The sequence below is a fragment of the Onychomys torridus genome, unplaced genomic scaffold, assembly GCF_903995425.1.
Source record: "Onychomys torridus unplaced genomic scaffold, mOncTor1.1, whole genome shotgun sequence".
NCBI lineage: Eukaryota > Metazoa > Chordata > Mammalia > Rodentia > Cricetidae > Onychomys > Onychomys torridus.
This window is the reverse complement of record NW_023414046.1, coordinates 358,537-374,707: the sequence shown is the minus strand read 5'-3', so window position 1 is coordinate 374,707 and position 16,171 is coordinate 358,537. Positions and strand designations below refer to the sequence as shown.

At 38.8% G+C, this 16,171-nt stretch overlaps 1 protein-coding gene and 1 pseudogene across 2 annotated transcripts; one reads left to right on the top strand and one right to left on the bottom strand.

Annotated features, from left to right (window-relative positions):
• Positions 1 to 376: 376 nt before the first annotated feature.
• On the bottom strand, positions 377 to 15,881 carry LOC118576660 (zinc finger protein 54-like). Of its 2 annotated transcripts, XM_036176860.1 has the most exons (5): positions 15,604 to 15,881; positions 12,850 to 12,935; positions 5,933 to 6,023; positions 3,395 to 3,521; positions 377 to 1,758 (listed from the first exon to the last, which is right to left on the bottom strand). In XM_036176860.1, exons 3-5 carry the CDS (start codon positions 5,960 to 5,962, stop codon positions 512 to 514), a joined length of 1,404 nt encoding a protein of 467 aa, XP_036032753.1. In that variant the 5' UTR covers positions 5,963 to 6,023; positions 12,850 to 12,935; positions 15,604 to 15,881; the 3' UTR covers positions 377 to 511. The 2 variants fall into 2 exon arrangements, with proteins under 2 accessions (XP_036032753.1, XP_036032754.1); XM_036176861.1 differs by lacking the exon at positions 5,933 to 6,023.
• LOC118576661 lies at positions 14,063 to 14,772 on the top strand (annotated as a pseudogene).
• Positions 15,882 to 16,171: the final 290 nt, after the last annotated feature.

Genomic DNA, 16,171 nt, shown 5'->3' with positions numbered 1-16,171 from the left:
GATGATGTCCTCCAATTCACAGACACCTTGTCTCTGCATCCTGAGTGCTGGGAATAAAGGAGTGCACCACCACACCTGGTATTATTAGGAATTTTTGGATATTGAACAAGATGTTTTTGTTACATTTTTAACCAGGGGCTGGAGACATGCCTTATTGTGTAAGAGCACTGGTTGTCCTTCCAGAAGACCAGTGTTCAATTACCAACACAGGCACAGAAGTTCACAATGGTCTGTAAGTACACATTCAGGGGATCTGATGACCCCTTCTGCCCTCCACCTGTACTAGGAATACATATAATTCACAGACAAACTTGCAGGCAAAGCATGCATACACATTAAAAGAAATAAAAAGCTTTTTCCACTGTTATGTTTGCAGAATTTTATTTAAATATAAACTCTAGGATATTTTTAAAAATGTAAACCTTCATTAAAGACTTTTACAAGTTTCTGATCTTTATGTATCCAAGTTGTTTACTGTTGTGATTTGAAAGCAGAGAATACTGGAAAAATGCTATGACACTTTATTTACAATGGTATGTTTTTCTCCAGTATGAATTTTCTGATGTGCTAAGAGGTAGGAGCACCTTGTAAAAGATTTGTGACATTCCTTACAACTATAAGGTCTCTCTCCAGTATGAACTCTCTGATGTCTTCTAAGGGTTGATTCCTGGGTAAAGGATTTGTCACATTCCATACATTTGTAAGGTTTCTCCCCAGTATGAACTCTCTGATGTGTTCTAAGACGTGAGGCCTGGGTAAAGGACTTGTCACATTCCTTACATTTGTAGAGTTTCTCTCCAGTATGAATTTTCTGATGATTTCTAAGGGTTGAGTTCAAGGGAAAGGATTTGTCACATAACTCACATTTGTAAGGACTATCTCTAGTATGAACTCTTTGATGTGTTCTAAGACTTGTAATATGGATAAAGGATATGTCACAGTCTTTGCATTTGTAAAGTTTCTCTCCAGTATGAGTTTTCTGATGTGCTCTAAGATACGAGCAGCTAGTATAAGACTTGTCACATTTCTTGCATCTATAAAGTTTCTCTCCAGTGTGAACACTCTGATGTCTTCTAAGAGTTGAGTCCCGGGTAAAGGATTTGTCACATTCCTTACATTTGTAAGGTTTCTCCCCAGTATGAATGTCCTGATGTCTTCTAAGGGTTGACTTCAAGGTAAAGGATTTGTCACATACCCCACATTTGTAAGGTCTCTCTCCAGTATGAAGTCTCCGATGAATTTCAAGACCTGAAGACTGGGTAAAGGATTTTTCACAAACGATGCACTTATAGGGTTTAAATCCAGCATGAATTCTCTCATGTTCAGTGAGGTTTGAAGCAGTCTTGAAGCATTTCCCACATTTCCCACATTGGTGTGGAGCCTCTAAAATGTAGACTGCTTGTTGCAAAAGACTGTATAAAGAGGCAAAGGAGTCACCATTTTCTCCCTGCCTGTGTTCTTTCTTTGCAGTGTAGAGTCCCTGATCTTGAGTAATGATGGAATACAAATTTAAAGATTTCTCACCATCTTTAGTTTTCCAAAGTTCTTCTCCAGTGTGCATGCTTTCATATCCATTTAGGTTTGCTGAGTCAATAGAGGCATCTCTGTGACTACTGCATGTGTAGTTATTAGAGTTTTCTGTTCTATAAAGTGCACATGTGGAGAGGTCATGAAGCACTTTGCCAAGCTCATTACATTGATAAGACTCCTTTTCAGTCTTCACATGTTGATGGTCAGGATCACATTTGCAATAGTACTCTGAAAATGAGTACAATTCAGATTAACAGGGCTTATTCCAATAATAAAGGTGAAAAATAACTGTCTCCCTAAGTTAAGGTTTCTTTTAACATAAGTGAACATGGAACTCTTCAGATTAGAGCTCCCAGTAATGGACATTTTTCATTCACTGTATGCATACTCACAAAAACAGCATGAAAGCCTTCAAAGTTCAGTGATTTATAAAAGATATCTCATCTTTATAAAAAATTCCTAACTGGGAAAAAGATGGAAAAGTAATTGACAGCTGAGAATTAGCTTTGGGATAGAGCTCACTGGGTGATTATATTTAGAATACTTGTCACTATCATTAAATATTTCTTCTCAGAAATTGAAGAAGAGGACTTTAATCCAACCCCAGGTTCACAGTATTTATACTTACTAAGTGAAAGGCAATGAAGGATACAGTTCAGAAGACCCAGTTCCTTTAAGATTAAAGTCCTACTTAAAAGCATCACAGGGATTATTTTTCTCTATAGAAAAACACAGTAGATTCTTCATCAGAGGCTCTAGGACATTTGAGGCAGGGCTGTCATGGGCACCTATTGTGTATTTCTATCCTCCAGTGTCTGAGTTCCACACACTGCTGTTTCTTAGCTTCCCTCAAAGAGTTATTCTCAAGTCCACGCTGTACACTGACTTCTGAGATTATCTCCCAGAAGGGTGTATGTGTATTCCCCACTGGGGTAAAATAAAGTATGTAATATCAAGATATCTATGTGAGGATGGCAATTACAGCATAATCCTACTTCATGGACTCATGTTAAGACTTAAAATTTTGTGAAATCATTCCAATCTGATTTCAGCAGAGTCAAATAAAATTACATTTTGTACTAGTATTAAGTCACCATCATTCAGGTGTATAAGACACAATGCCTTCTAACAGTTATTACAACAGACAGGATGCATCCTAGGGCAGGACACTACACTAAGTTAAATGATCAGGAATCCTTTCAAGTGGAATTGAATGTAGCAAAACCACCCTCAGCTCTTGCTTTCTCTTTCACTGGAAGCCTTCACTGTTGTCCTGCTCATTCACTAGCCCACCCTGCTTGTGCTTACTCTGTCCTCTCCACATTCCAGGGCAATCTCATTCTTTCCAGACAGGTGATCACACCTCCCTTGCATACGTTATCCACATGTTCTTTGAAGCACCCCATGACCCATGCTAGAACTTTTACAAAGAATACAGAAGTCTAAGACAGTACTGCTCTCAGTACTGAAAACACAAAGCAGAGGAATGTAAGCAAGAATTCTCGATTGATATTTCTAGTCAAATTCATTATATTTAGTATTTTCAGTTTATATATCTTGAATTTTTCTCACAATTAAAATCATATCAATGGCAGTAATGGACATGAAACTTAAAGATATGAGTGGAAATATTATACGCTACTAAGTTTATAGATGAATCTTGGAACCAAAATGAAGGGTGGATGACACCTCTGAAATGGAAAATGGAAAGAGAAAACTAAACAGCATGAAAAAGTTCTTTCCTACTACTAAACTTTGCCTTGTCTCCTGCTGGTTTTTTCAGGACAGCCTAACAGATTTTACGCCCTATGAAGTCAGAACAAAAAAAGACGGGTTAGGAATTCTACAAGCAAAATGTTCTCACCCACAAAGACCAGGTTGCTGTAATTCTCCAACATCACATCAATGTACAAAGATCTCTGAGCAGAGTCCAGGCATTCCCACTCTTCTTTTGAGAAGTTCACAGTAACGTCCTTGAATGTCAACAGACCCTGAAACAAAAAAACTAGGATTTGACTATGAGCTACCTGGAAGTGCTTTCCTGGAAATAAGGAGATGGATTGTAGATGAGCGAGGATAATTCCTCAAAATATGATTTCTAATACAGTCACATTCTATCATGAATGTTCTAACTCTGTGAAAATAGATCAAACAATAGTCTTACAAGAATGAAAGAAGGAATACATTTAAGGCCTGGACACGGTTTTCTATCTGTTAGGGATGCTGTGTTTATGTTACACAGTGTCACAGCAGACATGTCTCAGACATTTCCTCATGATGAGGAAATGTACTTTAAATGCTATAGTTGTAGATCATGGTAAAACACTAACACAATTCAATCCTGTGTGTACTTGGGCCTTACATGACTATTCTAACAGGCTCAGTTGGGATGTTTAAACTCTAGGTCCAATGCCACACCATTAACCAGCACAGGGGTAGGTATGGAAAACAGAATATATGACTGATTTTATAGGCAAAGAGTTTTGGGTTTTTTTCCACAGTAGCAAAGATTGTAACAGCACTATATACTGTCAATTTTAACAGTAACATATAAGATAAGTAGTCTACTGAATTAATTTTATGAGAATACTTGGTCCACTATGAACAGACAGAAAAATCTGCATCAGCCATATTTGGTATAATCCAAAATTTCCCTAAGAATATGCATAAACCAACAGAGACAAATAACAGTTCCAGAAGTTTTGAGGAATATTTTGCTTCACTACCAAAGAGTATTAAAAATTGAGGGAAGTCTAGAAACACACCAAAAAATGTTTAAGGTATAGCTAAGATAATCTGTACCAGTGACATTTGGATAAGGCTCATAGCAAGAATTTACCAAAAATTAAATTAATTAAATACCAAGGAAATAAAACTGCAAATAAAAAATGGGCAAATGAACTAAATAGATACTTTTCAAGGACAGAAACTCAAATGACCAATAAACATTGAAAAGAGAGCTCAGGATCCCAAAAAGGCCACCAGGGAAATGAAAGTTAAAACTCGGAAATACTGTCTCACACCAGGCAGAATGGCTATGAAAACTAACCTGACAAGAAATATTTGTGGGGATATGGAGAGAAAGGAAGCCATATTCACTGTTGATGAAGGGGCGGTTGCAAATGAATATAGCCATTGTGGGAATTAGTTTGGAGATTATTGAAGAAATTGAAGAGAGAAATAAAATATGACTCAGCTCTTTCACTCCTGGCCATAGACCCAGAGAACTACACACTTCACTACAGAGATATTTATATCCTATTATTACTACTGTTTTAATCACCAAAGGAAAAGTACTGGAATCAAACTAATTATCTATCAACAGATGAATGGATAATGAAAATTGTATAAAATGGAGGACAATAGAGAAAATTAAAATAAAAATTCGCAGGAAAATGAACAGACCCAAAATGTATAATATTAAGTGTGGTCATACACTTTTAGAATGAAGACACATTTTTCCTCATATGCAGAATCCACCCAATAATATATGCATATAGAAACATGCATATGTGGACACATTATAATATGGAGAAAAAAGAACAGGAAAGGTTAAATTACAGGGACTGCAGGTAATTGTGGCACAAATCTTAAAAGTTGTTATTAATAAAAAAAAAAAGTCCAGAGCCAGATATTGGGGTGAATGCTGGAAGATCAGAGAAGCAGAACATGCCACAGACACATCACCTTGCCAATTCCTCAGCTGATCCTGTTTCCTCAGACTGGAAGTCTCTGAGTCCTCATCCAGAATGAATCTCAGCTGAACTGCTGCTAAAAGCCTAAAAGCTTAACCAAGCCAAAAGCTTCTAGTTCCTGGGGTCCTCATGCCTTACATACCTTTCTGCTTCCTACCATCACTTCCTGGGATTAAAGGTGTGTGACACCATGCCCAGCTGTTTCCAGTGTGGCTTTGAACTGACAGATCCACATGGATTAAAGGTGTGTGTGCCATCATTTTCTGGCCTCTCTGTCTAATGGCTGTTCTGTTCTCTGACCCCAGATAAGTTTATTAAGGTGCACAATATAATAGGGAACACAATATCACCACAGGTAATGAACATCAGTTATGAAAGCTAAGTGCTTTTCTAGTTCTAATTCTGTCAAAGTCTTTTGGGGTTTTGGTGTTGGGTAAGTAAATCAAAATATATTCAATTGTGAAAATATAAAATCCCATGTAAGGTTCCAGAGCCTCTTCTCTCTATGACGACTCTAAATGTATAAAAGTAAATTGAGTTGTATAGTCGTTGGGTATACTTAATTTCAGCATGTGATTTTGTTACTTGTCTCTTTGCAAAACTGCTCATAATAAAATTTCAAAAAAATTATCAGAAGCAGAAAATTAAAGGCTTTTAATACATCAAAGTATAACATATTTAGATATAGAGTGGAAAGGACCACTGACCTGCGACATGTTTACTGTGGAATCAGCCATTTCTAACTGTTTCTCTTCTTTAAGTTTCTCTTTCAGGAACAATCAATAGAGGGTCACTTCCCTTTGAAATCAAGGGGTCAAAAAGGAAAAGTTGAAATTAATACTGTTTTAAAGAAAAATATCAAACCACATGAAAAGACCCAAGCAACAAAATTCCACCAGATTTCTAGTCAATGATCTCAAAGCAGGAGAGCATGGAAACACATTTGAATCTTGAAGAGAAAAATCACCATCGATGAACTTGTTGCACAAAGAAAACTACTCTCTTAAAATTGAAAGACAAGTGTATGTCAAGATAATCAGCAATTAACACACTTGATTTCACTAAAGCAGCACTGCAGATAATAAATTAGAGGCAAAACATACACAGGAGAGTCAGAAGAATCATTCATGAGAACATGGGAAATAATAAATTTCATATTTAAAATAGAGAAATACAGGAGAACTGGAGTAATCATCCATGGGCAAGAGAGCAAGCCACTATTTCTCAAAAAGAAGGAAGAAGATACTACCAAACATCCAACCAGCAACAATACAAAAACAAAACTATAGGAAATAAAAATGCCATTTCCAAACTGAAAATAAAAATTGAGACTCCTCATCTAAATAAACAAACCCTGAAGTGAAATAAATTCAGCACATGACCCAGCTGTTCCTTTCCTTGGTATAAGCTCAAGGGACTTGACATCCTACCCCACAGACACTTGTTCACCCATGTTCATTGCTGCTCTACTCACAAAGCTATAAAATGGAAACAACATAAACATCCTTCAACTAACAATTGGATAGTGAAAGTTTGGTATATAAAAATTATGGAATACTATTCATGTAAAGAAAATTGAAATAATGAGCTTTGCAGGTAAATGGATGGACTTAAAAAAGATCATACTGAGTGAGTTAGCCTAGACCCAGGAAGACAGACATTGCATGTTCTCTCATAGGCAGTTCTTAGTTCCAAATCTTCAGATGTGAGTCCATAACCTGGAGTGACGGAAGTAGCCAGAAAAGTAAAAAGAGATCACAGTGTGATGTGGAGGGAGTAATAGAGATGGAGTAACAGGGACTAAGTGATCTGAAGGTTGAAATGGGAAGACAAGGTGAGAAGGGACTATGGAGAAGGGACAAATATGAAAACAGAAGGAGGGTAAAATAATAACGATGTTTGTAAAATTCATAAAGAATCCATCTATTCCTTGACTCTTGTCTACTCATCAAAAAACTCCTATAATTCATCTAAGTCTCTGTAAGCATATACATTCAGAGTGTAAATGAAAATTTCCCAACTGGACTGATGATGTTCTGTGGCGATATTTTATTTGTGCTCTAACAAATAAGGCTTGACTGAAAATCAGAGGGAGGAGCCAGCCACTAGTTAAGCATTGAGTTCTGGAGGTCTGTACAGACACAGGAAGTGACAGAGCTGGTTGGAGAGAGATAGTGATAGGTGGGTTAGAGAGAGGAGCCACTGTCACTAGGGGGAGATTTTGGTAGGGGTAAGAACTAGTGGCTTGCTGTTCTGCCTCTCTGATCTTTCAGCTTTTACCCCAATATCTGGCTCTGGGTTTTTATTAATAAGACTGTTTAGCAATTTGTGTTACATCTGGCAATCCAACGTTTGTGGTACAAATTCACTAAAAAGCTGCTTGTGGCCTTACAGGCCCCTAAATCAGACCAGAGCTGCATGTGGCCTGAGTCTCCACCCCATGTGGGCCAGTCTCTTTAGCTTCTCTACTGGTGGGTTGTGGGCTCTCTCTGGATCCCCATCTCAGACTGTACCACACTAGGTAGGTGCCTTGAAACTCACTCAGGCTTCTACTGCTCTATGTAGAAGTAGTCAGCCTCACATCTGAATTGTCACTGTCAACAAATTTGGTGAGTAAATTAAGATTTCTTAAAGGGAAGAATTAGTTAAAAGAGAATTTTTTTTCCACATTAAAAACTATGAAACATCTTTACAATGGAGGGAATTTGGTCTCTGTTTGATAATACAATTGATGGTGTGAAAATGTAACAATTAAATGAGAGGATAATTACTGTTGATGGAATTCACATAACATCAATTATATTATTTGTTTGATCATTTTTGTTTTATCATTTAAAAAGTTGGTTAATATGAGTGCCAAGATAAAAGTTTTAGAAAAACTTGTTAAAACAGATCACAGAGAAATTCAGACCCAGACAGAGGAATGTAAAGGTGGACCTATCTCATTGCATCATATGGTTACAGAGAAACAGCCTAAGGCTTTCAAACACCCAACCTTAATCTATCCGGTAACCTTACAGGAACTGCAAAATGCTCAAGGCTGTGTATGAGTTGACTGGATTCTTGTCCAAATGTTAGATTTGAGGAGATTCAAAGAAGCTATAGTGTGATATGGTATGCATTCTTCATTTGTGTAGTAGATGTTAAACTCATGGTCAACTTGTAACAGAATTATCCCTCAAGACTGGAGAGATTTGGTTACAGCTGTTCTGGAAGCTGGTCCACAGTTATAATGGAGGACCTGTTGGAAATATGAGGCTCAAACTATTGAACAACAATGTAGAGCTAGAAGTATGGAAATTTCCCAAGATCGACTTCTTGGAGAAGGCGATTATGCTGATATGCAAGACAATCTTTATATGATGACCACATCCTAATTTTATTCCGAATGGCAGCCTTGAATCCTTGGGACAGAACTGAAGAAGTAGGAAAAAAAAATGTCCCAAGAAAAAGAGTAAATTGGCCTATTGGTATATCACATATCTAACAGGAAAGAATTTCATAAGTCTTCCTAACTGTTTGTTTATTCTGTTCTCTACAGACACATAATGCAAATAGTCTTTATATAGTCCCAGTTCAATTTAAAATTAAAGCTTGCTTTGGAGTTGGACCATGGCTCTCTCCTTCTCTAAACCCAAGCATGCTTGTTAAAAGAAAATGCAAAGTCTCTGTATCATGTCAGAAAAGCCACCTGATATGGGACAGAAGAAAAACCAAAAGTATGGGTCTATTCTATTGACACTAATCTCATAATTCTTTGGTTTTATTTTCAATCTTTAAAACTTTTTTTTTTCTGGAGCTAAGGACAGAACCCAGAGCTTTGTGCTTTCTAGGCAAGCACTCTACCACTGAGCTGAATCCCCAACCCCTAAAGTATGAATTTTACATCAAAATTTATATATATATATATATATATATATATATATATATATATATATGTATATATATATTTTTTTCACATTTTGAACTTTTATCATGATGTTAATTGTCATATAGAGTACTAACTAATTCTAGAAAAAAGGTTTCATCCAGTTTCTTGTACATGATTTTCTGTTTGAGTCTCTATTAATTTTGTGCAGGGAACCATGACTACACCTAACAGTGACTTTGAAGTCTCCAAAGAGATAATGGGGCCCCACAACGATGATTCTATCAGGATGATGATAATATCACTAAACTGACAAACACCACCCAAAGATCAGCTTTGGACTACAAACTGCTCAGGACAATTTTGAGATGGCTAGCTGAGATGATCCAGCCTCACAGACTACCCAAGCAAGGACTTGAAACAAGCACTGCACTTTTGCATTATGCAGAGACTGGACAACAAATGATACAGCTATCTCTCCCAGGACTTCACAATTAACCCAGAAATTTTCTTTTCAGGATCTCCTAAAGATGCTGTCACACCCAGACAGCAGGAAGTAATTTTAAGAACAGGATGCCCATAATTTCCAAGAGGTGGGGTGAGTGGTTTTCTGTCAATCAATGGGTTATGGATAATTGTCATTGTTTAGGATGGTTGGTTACAAGTTGTTAACTGATAATTGTCTGGGAGGAAAAAACAGCTAAACAAGATTAGATTCAGGGTTCTTGTTTGAAAATTAAAAGAAAAATAAAAAGAGGATATAGATAAGAGGTATATTATTGAATCTACTCTGAAAAAAAAGACATAAAAGTGGTAGAATAAAAGGTAGATTTTGAATGTACTCTGAAAAGAAAAGAGATAATATAGGTATGATGATAAAAAGGTAGATTATTGAATCTACTTTTAAAAGACAATTACTAATTTTAAATATTTTACATTGGATTGGATTTTTGTACATTTTATACAAATTATGTATATTGATACAAATTTGAGATTGATGTTGTTAGAAAATACTGTACATATATTTATAATTTTGTTCAAGGTATTGTACCTATACAGTTCATTTAACAATGTAATGCAATTTTATAGTCCATGAAAGTTATTACCAACTTTGTAGGATAATAAAGAAATGCAGTTTAGTAGTTAGTCATTACAATTGAACTTGTAGTCATATTAGGTATGTTTTCAAGGTCAAGCAGAAATATATTTTAGATAGACAGGTCATCTTCAAACACTTCAGAGACCTACAGAATATGGCATTTAAGATTTTTTAAAAAGATTTATTTACTTATTATGTATACAGCATATATGATTGCAGGCCAGAAGAGGGCACCAGATCTCACTACAGGTGGTTGTGAGCCACCATGTGGCTGCTGGGAATTGAACTCAGGGCCTCTTCAAGAGCAGTCAGTGCTCTTAACCTCTGAGCCATCTCTCCAGCCCCTTAAGATGATTTAATAACATAGATTTTTTTTCTTTTTTTATGAATATGAGACATGTTTGATCCTGGCAGCACCAATCTACTTCAGAGAAGATGATGGGCACTGAAGAAACTTCATAGAGTTTACTTTCTTTGTGGCAAAAGTTAGCCATTGGGCAAGAAAGTACCCTTACATCGACTGCTGACAGTATGCTGTCCAAAATGGACAAGCAGGACACAAAAGAAAGGATTGCTCATCCTTGCCAAGACAAGGCCTTTCATCAAAATCCTGATTCACAGATGAGTCTGTCAGATATGCTAGGCCTGTACACTGAAGATGGATGGCCCAACTTTGCAGAGAAATATTGTGTGACTGTCCAGGCAGCCAGCTGTTTCTGCTACTTCTCACATTTTTTGGAAGTCACTTATTTGCACTTCTGTTTACTCAGGAAAATATTATTTCTTTCTTGGGTCTCTGAGGGAGTAGAAGATTAGATAGTAATAGTTTTCCTTGTTAAGAAATTCATAAAAGAAACTCACTAAAGAGGGATAAAGTGTATAAGTTTGCAAGACATCAAAAAATAGTTTTTGGTTGGTAATACAAATTAGGATAGAAGGTGAATTAGATATAATCCTTTCTATTCACAAAGATAGGATAGATAATGAAGTATTTTCTCTGAATCTTACAAATACTAATGGACTAGACATGGTTGATATTTATTTCTTGTAAATACTGTTATTTATATGTAAATACTGTTACTGTTATAGTTATTGTACTTACTGTATACAGTTTTTCTTACATTAGTTATAATTTTTTTTATTTTAGACCAAAAAAGGGAAAATGTGGTGATATTTTATTTGTGCTCTAACAAATAAGGCTTGGCTGAAAATCAGAGGGAGGAACTAGTTAACCATAGAGATCTGGAGGTCTGTACAGACAGACAGGAAGTGAAAGAGCTGGGCAGAGAGAGGAAGTGATAAGGTGAGTTGGAGAGAAGTGCTCAGTCTTTAGGCGGAAGATTTGGTAAGGGTAAGAACTAGTGGCTTGCTGTTCTGCCTCTGTGATCTTTCAGCTTTTACCCCAATATCTGACTCTGGGTTGTTGTTGTTTTTTTTTATTAATAAGACCATTTAGCAATTTATGTTACAATGCTCCTCACAAGAGCCGCAGAATTTCTAAAAAAACCATCAAGACCAGGTATAACAAACCTACTTTGAAGTTGTTGGTCACAGTTGTCCAAGAGACTTGCAAATATTTATACGGTATTGCTGTTGACCATGGTTCCCTCCTAAAGGCAGAGAAGTTGAGACCCTAATGCTGAAGAAGTCACACATTCCAGACACTAATCGTAGAGGACTCCAGATGGAACTGACCTTAAAGCCTCCTCCCTGGCTGGGGACTAGCTTTCATGGTATCAGAAGGCAACATGCAACCTTCCACAGAAGGGAGCCAAACAACAATCCTACCCAGCTATGACATTGAAGAGTCACAACAATGATCTGCACTGCATGATAGCCCTAAGAGTGCAAGAATGGGACACATAATTAGGTGGCAACCAACAGCTTCTAATTGGATTAAAACCAAACAAGAGAGAAGTCATGCCTGGTACTGGAAACCTAGCCTGTTTCCCCAGGGCTAGTAAAGGCATGGATCTTAGAGGAGAACCTACAACCAGTACTTTACTAAAGCAGCATAACTCCTGGTGCTCCCAGTGCATTCTAATTATTTCTCCTAATTTCCAACAGGCAATAGGAGACTGTATAGATGGAGTGTAGAAGGTTGTAAATATACTTCCTGATTCTTATTAAACATCCATTGGCATTATTTTCAGAAATTGTGACAAAAACACTAAAAAGTAGAGAATATGCTAGAATACCAAAGCTCAAAATTTCTGAAAACAATAAACCTAGAATTATTAATTTTCACCTTTTTTTTTTTTCCGGAGCTGAGGACCAAACCCAGGGCCTTGCGCTTGCTAGGCAAGCGCTCTACCACTGAGCTAAATCCCCAACCCCATTTTTCACCATTTTTATAATATATCAAAATCAAAAAATGAAGACTCAATAATGGTATGAAAACATGATCCATGATGTGAATGAATAAGAATAGCATCACTCACATGCATAGTCAAATAGAATTTTATTTGACTGCATCATCAATTCTTCTGAAGAAAGCCTTCTCATGCCTACATTAGGATAATCCTGAGGAGATTTTTCTCAGTGGGAGTTTCCAGAATTATTTCTAGTGAAACAGAATGTGGTAAAACTGATTTCATGTCCCGCTTCCACATTCACTTGATCCCCTTTCCACTCCTTCACCAAGGTCTCCACCATACCTGGATCCTTAGCTCCTGTCTCCTCTCTCCTTCCAGGTCACTTTGTTCTGCTGCACAGGTGAGCAGGTCTGGGTGGGCAGTGAGCCCTGCACATGAGAAAGAGATTGTTCAGTAAACATGGGTATTTCTAACACAGTATTGTGCTCAGGAGATGAAGAGAAAAGTAAATACAGGATTATACAAATGATTCCGCAACTGTCCTGAAGTGTCAGATAACTTAAAACAAGTAGAAAGCATTAGTAGTTATTGTAACTTGAATCCCACTTCCAATCACAGCTCAGTCAAAACGTAAGGGCAGAACTGGTACTAAATGATTGGGAAGAAAATATTATACACTAGTGAGGTTCTGAATTGATCATGGACCAATAACGATGAAGCCTTACACTTCCTAAAGGGACACATACAGAGAGAACATTTCATGAAAACTTTTTTTCCTCTATGGATTTCACTTTTTTCTGTGGTATGTGAGACTCACTCACTTGCAGATTAGTTTGTCAAGAAAATACTGAGGAGGAGCAAGGGAGACTGCAAGCAAACAATTCTCAGACACAGAAACCATTCTGCTGCAATTCTCTAACATCCAGTCTCTGTACAAAGCCCTCAGGGCAGGGTCCAGGCATTGCCACACCTCCTGGGAGAAGTCCACAGTCACACCACTGGCTGTCAACAGACCACAAAATGAAACACTACAGTTTGAATCATCATGTTGGTACACAACTTTAATCCAAGCAATTGGGAGATACAGGTGGGTAGAATTCTGTGTTTTCCAGTCCAGTCTGGTCAACATGATGAGTTTGGGCCAGACAGAACAACACTGTGAGTTCAGGTCTCAAACACAGCAAGCACCAGAACTAAAAAAATAACAGTTTGGTCAAGTGTCCATGGACAGAGTGCTTTTCTTGGACTAAGGAGACAAAAGACTATTGGAGACATTTTTTCTTATGTAGATGAGTTATCATTACCATTCAAAAGATACTTCCTAAAATTATTCTATATTATAATGCATTTAAATGTCTTTTGTCATTTTCTATTTTCCCCTGAAACAGGGTTTTTCTGTCCTTGAATTCAGTATGTTCCCCTTGCCAGCCTCCAACTGACTGAGATCCTACTGATTATGTCTTCTGAGTGTTGAGATTGAAGGCCTGTGTAACCAGGCTTGGCAAAGACACTTTCCAGAATGATGTATCTACATCCCAGTGTATATATCTCTTGGATGGAAAAATTAATGATGGACAAAAGTTTATTTTTAAAAGTGAACGTTTACTCTTTTCCTCCCACCGACAATCCTATTATCATGGGTTGCCGCCCCGCCTGGTGTTACCGGTATTGTAAGAACAAACGTACCCAAAGTCTCGCTTCTGCCGAGGTGTCCCTGATGCTAAAATCCGCATCTTTGACTTGGGACGGAAGAAGGCAAAGGTTGATGAATTCCCACTTTGTGGCCACATGGTGTCAGATGAATACGAGCAGCTCCCTTCTGAAGCTCTCCGTAATTGTGCCAACAAATACATGGTAAAGAGTTGTGGCAAGGATGGCTTTCATATTTGAGTGAGACTCCACCCTTTCCATGTTGTCCTGTGCTGGGGCTGACAGGCTCTGGACAGGTATGCATGGTGCCTTTGGGAAGCCCCAGGGCACAGTGGCCAGGGTTCACATTGGCCAGGTCATCATGTCCATCCGCACCAAGCTACAGAATAAGGAACATATGATTGAGGCTCTTCATAGAGCCAAGTTCAACTTCCCTGGCCGCCAGAACATCCACATCTCAAAGAAATAGGGCGTCACCAAGTTTAATGTGGATGAATTTGAAGACATGGTTGTGAGAAGCGCCTTATTCCTGATGGCTGTGGGGTCAAGTATATCCCCAATCGTGGTCCCTTGGACAAATGGCAAGCCCTGTACTCCTGAGGGGTTTCAGTGTTCTCCTACCAAATCATGTTCAGTAATATATCTTACATCCAGTCTGCTTTAAAAAAAAAATGTTGCCGGGCGGTGGTGGCACACGTCTTTAATCCCAGCACTCGGGAGGCAGAGGCAGGTGGATCTCTGTGAGTTCGAGGCCAGCCTGGGCTACCAAATGAGTTCCAGGAAAGGCGCAAAGCTACAAGGAGAAACCCTGTCTTGAAAAAAAAAAAAAAGTTAATGTTTACAAATACATTGTGGAAAACTATATATATATATACTTTCAGATTCAATGAAATCTGCAGGCGTTCCTTTCATGACTATTATCTAAAGCTCTCAGAGAATCCAAGTCTCCAGTTCCATAACAGGGAAGTGGTATATCATGGAAGTTAATATGATTGTAAATTTCATGAGCTTTGTCGTTTCCACCGTAGCAAAGAGAATCGTGCTTGCAAATCCCAACAGATGAAATATTCGATTAGATTATTTTTACAGGAATATTTTGGCAATAAGAAGATCAATTACAAAAAAAAAGTCTTATTCCATGTGATCTAAAATACACAAAAGGAAAGACATTCCACAGCAGAACTTCAGAGCCGGCTTTCTTTTCTTTTTCTTCTTTGTTTTTCAAGACAGGGTTTCTCTGTTACAGTCGTTGTTGTCCTGGAACTCACTTTGTAGACGAGGCTGGTCTCGAACTCAGATATCCGCCAACCTCTGCCTCCGAAGTGCTGAGATTAAAGTTGTGCGCCACCAATGCCTGGCCATGTGGCCGGCTTCCTTAGGAACAGCAGAGAAACTGCTCGCACCCCGTCCTTCCCTCCCGCGTCCCAGCCCCGCAGCTCCTCTGACCTGGGAGGTTCCAGGGCCGCCGGGCTGCGGTTCCCGCCACTGCGCTGTGACTGTGACTTTCCCAGGCCGCCCGCGCGGAGACTGCGGCTCCGGGAGGTTTCAGGTCCCCGCGACACCCCGCCGTGTCCTCCGCACCCAGGTCTGCACCACGCGGTTCCCCACCGGGCAGGACCCTGAGCAAAGGCCAGGAATGGGCACCCTGCACTGCTGACGAATTCCTTGTGCTCACTTTGTGTTCCAGCTTCCGTTTATGTCACCACTCTACGCCCGCCCACGCACCTCTCTTCCCCTACACCCAGCCAATGCTCTGCATCCTCCCAGAAGATGTTTCCAGTTGAATGTCCCCGCCCCACTGAGACCGGTCCCTCCCACTGGGTCTCAGGCTGCCTTCCACACAGCTCCAGCTGTCAGGCTGCCCTGGACCCGCTCTGCACAGCCTCCCCACATGCTTGCTGCCAGCCTGGACCAAAACTAGATCTAGGAGGACGCTGCACCCCGGTACCTGACCCCAACAGTGAGTTCTGAGCCCTTCAGAAAAACCACAGGCAGCCTAACCTCGACTTGACTA

Coding starts and splice junctions, on each gene's coding strand:
- LOC118576660 (XM_036176860.1), bottom strand. CDS start 5,962: ATGGCTGATTCCACAGTAAACATGTCGCAG. Junction 3,522..5,932: donor CCACAGTAAACATGTCGCAG/GTCAGTGGTCCT, acceptor TTTTTGTTTCAG/GGTCTGTTGACATTCAAGGA. Junction 1,759..3,394: donor CAGCAACCTGGTCTTTGTGG/GTGAGAACATTT, acceptor ACTCATTTTCAG/AGTACTATTGCAAATGTGAT.